This window comes from Orcinus orca, chromosome 10 (assembly GCF_937001465.1).
Source record: "Orcinus orca chromosome 10, mOrcOrc1.1, whole genome shotgun sequence".
Taxonomy (NCBI): Eukaryota; Metazoa; Chordata; class Mammalia; order Artiodactyla; family Delphinidae; genus Orcinus; species Orcinus orca.
In genome coordinates this window covers 2,044,355-2,049,443 of record NC_064568.1, presented here as the reverse complement: position 1 = coordinate 2,049,443, position 5,089 = coordinate 2,044,355, and the positions used below count along the sequence as shown (strand labels likewise).

Below are 5,089 nucleotides of genomic sequence, written 5' to 3'. Positions count from 1 at the left end.
TGGAGATAGGCCCTCTGGGGGCTGCACACAGGGATAAGCCAGGCCGTTTTCACCATTTCCTTCCTCCTGCTCGGGCAGGGGCTGCCATCGGCTGCCCCACACAGAGTGATCACTGTGGCCTCAGCCAGGACAGCTCAGGCCGGGAAAGGGGCGCCCCGCCAGCAGGCCTGAAAGGTAAGCGGCCCTCATCACCCCAGCACCACCTCCCACTGTGTGGGCCCCTGGCAGGGGAGGTGGTGGGACCAGGCCGGGCAGGGAGAGAGGAGGCCGGCAGGCAAGTCCAGCTCCTGTCCCTCCTTGGGGTGGGGGGCACGGGCAGGCGTTCGCCCTGAGGCACCAGGTCCTTGGCTGAGTCAAGATTCATTGGTTTATTCAACAAACGTTCATCGGAAGCTTGTCTTCACGAGGGGAAACAGCCCGCACTGAGTCCTGGAGGGGCACTGAACCAGGCAGAAAGCAGAGACTTGAGTGCCAATGTGGTCTCTGACGTGGAGCGCTGGGCAGCCCTGCACAAGTCACTCTCCGTCTCTGGGCCTCAATTTCCCAACTCCAAGCATGAGCCTCGATCAACAGCTTTCCAGGCTCAGCCCCTTCTGGGTCCCCTTCCCTATGCCCCCGTCAGCATCCTCAGCCAGCCGCCTTCCACACCAGAGACCACTTGTGAGAGTTCACGCCGCTGGGGCCAAGCTACTTGGAATCCGTGGGCCGAGGTGTGGTCTGTGGCGTGCACACCATCTGCCAGACCAAGGCTTGAGGGTGGGTGTTGGGAGCAGCCTGGGAGGCCCTCCCCGGCCTCGGGGCGGGGGCGGGGCCAGGCCTGGGATTCTTTAGCAGGCATCTGCTCCCCCCACCGCGGAGTACAGGCTGGGTCTCTGCCAGAGGACGGGAGGGTCCTTCCTCTTCCCAAGGAAGGACTAAGCCCGCTCCGTGCTCCCACCGCAGCGGCCGTCACGGTCCTGCCTGCTGACCATCCGGGGAGGGTCAACCGGCCTGGACCCCGCACGCTTCACTTCCTTGATCCCAGCACCCATTTCACGGAGGAGACAGCCCGGCCGGAGAGGGAGGTGAGTGGTCCCTTGTCCGGTCGGGTCCCACCAGCCCTTGGGTCGGGTGCAGGCCGCCAGGACCTCACGGCCACTGTCCCCGCAGCCCGTCCTCCCCGATGTCCATCTGGGCTGCCCTGCTCTTGATCTGGGCGGCCGCCGAGGCCTCCGAGGACTGCCCCGCCGCGTGCGCCTGCCGCGCCCTGGACACCATGGGGCTGCTGGTGGACTGCGGGGGCCGGGGACTTGCGGTGATGCCCGCCCTCCCGGCACATACGCGCCACCTCCTGCTGGCCAACAACAGCCTACGCTCAGTGCCCCCGGGAGCCTTCGACCACCTGCCGCAGCTGCAGAGCCTCGACGTGGCGCACAACCCCTGGCGCTGCGACTGCGGCGTCACGTACCTGCGCCTTTGGCTGGAGGACCGCGCGCCCGCGGAGCTGCTGCGCGTGCGCTGTGCCGGCCCCGGCCCCGCCTCCGGCCGCGCGTTCGGGCAGCTCAGCGGCTCCGAGCTGGGCAGCTGCGGCTGGATCCTGCGGGCGACCTGGGCCGACCCGGGGCCCTGGTGGGACGCGGCGCTGGCCGTCGTGGCCGCGCTGGGCCTGGCTCTCCTGGCGGGCCTGCTGTGCACCGTCTCCGTGCCCCGAGCCTGAGCCGGGGCCCCCCGGGTCATCGCGGCCCCGGCCCTGGGCATTCCAACCACCGGTAGCTCAAAATAAACCAGCGGCTCAGCCGTTACCCAGGCTCGCAGATGTTTCCCTCTTAGCACCCGAGTCTGTCTCATCCTGGAAACCTGCGACCATGTTTGTTTTGACAGATATTGACTGGGGCTTCTCTATCCACCAAGTTCCTAGCAAAATGGTGTATCCCACTTCCACACCTCCTCCAGCCACCCCCAATGCCACCATCTCTGGACACCCCGGGCACTTCCCCAGGTCCCGGGAGTCCCGTTCTAACACCCTCCTGGCTGCTGGTGCCTCCTTCCCAGACGGGCCGCCACACAGTCCAGGCCACCCTCACATCAATGGTCTAAGTTCCACAAAAAACCTTGTCCTAACAACGCAGCAGCGAACAGACCCCAGGTGGGAGGAGGGGAGACATACCTGTGACAGACCTTGGAAGGCACATCACTGTTCCCAAAATGGGCTTTGGCCACCCTGACCTGGCCATGAGGCCACCTGGCCTCACCCCGCCCCGTCCTTTGTCATCATCTCTCTCTCACTCTCTCTCCTTTTCCTCCTCTCTATGCCTCTTCTTCAGAAACAAAACAACCAATTCCCCCCTTTCTCATGGAAGCAACTCCCCTCCGGATGCTGGCATCAGACACCTGCAAACTCTGGGCTCCCACCTCTACCCTAAGCAACGGTCACCAAAGTCTTCAAACAAGATGCTTCTCTCCCTCAGTGGGTTTCTGGTGCCAGCAGTTAAAAGCTTAAACTTTTTTCCACCATATGAGATAATAATTTCAGATCCATCACTGGCCAACCCAAATCCAATATAATTATACCAAAGATCCCCCCAGCAAGGAGGTCCACATAGTGGGGCTGTGGGTCAGAGGGTGCCACGAGGGAGGCCAAGTGGGCACCAGGCGCCACCGGAGGGCAGTGACCCACAGAGGTGAGGCTGGACCAGGAGCCCCAAACTTGGGGCTGGTAGACAATAGGGAGTGGTGGGGACTGTGGTAAACCAGGGATCCCACGCTCCATCCAGAGGCCCAGTGGAATGTTGCCACGTGGAAAGGTGGCCAGGTGCCCGTTCTTACAGAGAGGTTGGAAGAAGTTTATGTTAAACTGAATTATTTAAGCATTGGCAACTAAATTTAAATTTTTTTAAAATATACATCAACGGGACAAATAAAACATATGAATCAACATGAATAGTCCGGAGGCTGAGAGTTTGGTTTCTGCATTAGGAATCAGCTGGCATCCACTCGCTGGGCACTTAATATGTGGGAGGCTCTGCATAAAGCCCCCCCACACGGGCCTTTCTCCTGTACCCTGTGAACCCTGTGAGGAGGTGCTGTCCTCCTGCCCCGCATGGAGGTGGACTCAGGCCCAGGCCCGTGGTCACTTCACAGGCACAGGCCAGACACATCCCCCATCAGACCTGAGAAGCGCTCCCTTGGAAGCTTCCTGGCCCTGGGCCCTCAGAACTGAGCCCCTTCAGCCTCAAGTCCCCAAGTGGGGTGCCCCTAAATTCTGCCCTGCTCCTTTCTGGGGGGCCGTCCTCCCGTGACCCCCGTGGCCCCCTCACCCACGGCTGCGGATCAGGGCTGAAGCGGCAGGGCCCATGGCGCCGGCCTGTGGGGAGCACAGAGAGGACGCCCGGGAGTCGGTCCAAACCCGCCGCCGAGTCTTTTCCTCCAGGTGAGGAGAACCCACAGCAGAGGCCGCAGCTCCAGGCAGAGTGGGGGGGCTCCCCACCCTCGGGAGGGGTCCTGGGCGTGTCAGCAGAACAGTGTAGCTGCCTGGTCAGGCGAGGGTGGGGCGTGGCCGTGGGGAAGGCGACCTGGGGCTTCCGAGCTGGGAGGGGAGGGCAGGGCACAGGACTGGGCCCCGGGGTGGGGGTGGGGGGCTTCACTTCCCTGGAGGCAGGGCTGGAGGCGCCCCTCGGCCGAGCCCCTGGGCAAGTGTGTGCCGGGAGCAGAGAGGGTCAGGCAGGGCTGGAGCGCTGGGAGCCCCGGGGGCCGGGCAGGGTCAGACTCAGCCCTGGGACCCACACCCAGCCCGGGGCTGGCCCCAGGCAGGGGCTCAGGAGCGAACTTAGTGGGGACTTGGAGCAGGTCCCTCTGGACACCGGCCTCAGGTGCCCTGTCTTAAAGGCCAGGACTGGACCTGGTGCCGTCCGAGTTCCCCCCGGGTCTGGGCAGTCCCATGGGGTGGGCAGAGGCGAGGGGGGGCCTTGGGACAGCCAGCCCCTGGGGAGCGTTTGGAGGGCCCAGCTCAGATGGCCCAGTTACAGGGTTTTCATCCAAGGGTCACTCAGGTGGGGCTCCTCGCATTCAGTGTGAGTAGGTAGTTCAAACGACAGGTGTTTCTTGTCCCTGGAAAGATGGATGGCAGGTGCCTGGAGTGTGGCCCACCTGGACCATCCCTCTCCTTCCCACCCACCCATCCCACACCCGGCTCCCCACGCCTCGCAATGGCTTCCTGGGATGGGATGCAGGCAGTGCAGGGATCAGTGTCCCGAAGAAACCAGGCTCTGGTGGAGGAATGCCTCGTCCAAGGTCACAAACCAGCCTGGGTCGACCTGGGGTTTGAGTGGAGGCTGGTGTGACCCCCAGCCTGTCAGCCTGTCTTGGGGGAGGCTGGGCAGGTGGGCACAGCACACCTGGTGCCCTGAGCGGCTGTGCCCTCCCATCAGCAGGGGCCCCCTCTGTGAGGGACCAGGGACGGGCTCCACTGATCTCGGGGGGCTGTGGACTCATGGGGTCCCTGGGGTCAAGGCTCTGGTCCAGGTGCTCAGCAGCTCTCTGAGCGCCTACCGTGCGCATGGGTCCGGGCTCGGCGCTGGAGAACAGTGATGAGCAAGACCCATCCTGCCCTGCGGGACCTTGCAGACCCTGACTTGCAATAACAGCTGTACTTCCTCATGGCTGCAGGACTCAGGCAGGGAACTCCCTACTCCGAGCATGTCGGCTCATTGAATAAATCAAGGGTGGAGGGATGGTAACACGTGTGTGCCTCGCAGTGTTGCTGGGCTGGTGCCCCTGGCGTTCACCAAGTAGCACCTCCCAACCTGCCTCCCCAACACGAAACCAGATGAGGGATCCTGGGGCCCAGAGAGGTGCAGTCTTGCCCAAGGTATCCCTGGCAGAGATGGGACCCAACCCCAGCTCCTCCCTGCCCCTGAGGCACTGTCTGCTCCTCCGTCCAGGGGTCCCGATGGTCTTAACAGGGCTCTGGGCAACAGACGGGCAGGGGGCAGTGTGTGGGCCTGGAGGCCAGTCGGGGGAGCCGGCCAGGCAGGTGGGACATCTGTGGATCCGTGGGCACTGGAGCCAGCTCTGAGCTCCAAGCCAAGAGAACCAGTCTGGGCGCTGCCGG

General features: G+C 63.6%; 1 protein-coding gene across 2 annotated transcripts; it reads left to right on the top strand.

Annotated features, from left to right (window-relative positions):
• Positions 1-396: 396 nt before the first annotated feature.
• GP9 (glycoprotein IX platelet) lies at positions 397-1,791 on the top strand. 2 transcript variants are annotated; one of them, XM_033414087.2, is made up of 3 exons: positions 397-756; positions 943-1,064; positions 1,150-1,791. In XM_033414087.2, the coding sequence occupies exons 1-3, from the start codon at positions 475-477 to the stop codon at positions 1,694-1,696; spliced, it is 951 nt and encodes a 316-aa protein (XP_033269978.1). In that variant the 5' UTR covers positions 397-474; the 3' UTR covers positions 1,697-1,791. The 2 variants fall into 2 exon arrangements, with proteins under 2 accessions (XP_033269978.1, XP_004284402.1); XM_004284354.4 differs by lacking the exon at positions 397-756 and having other exon boundaries at positions 920-1,064.
• Positions 1,792-5,089: the final 3,298 nt, after the last annotated feature.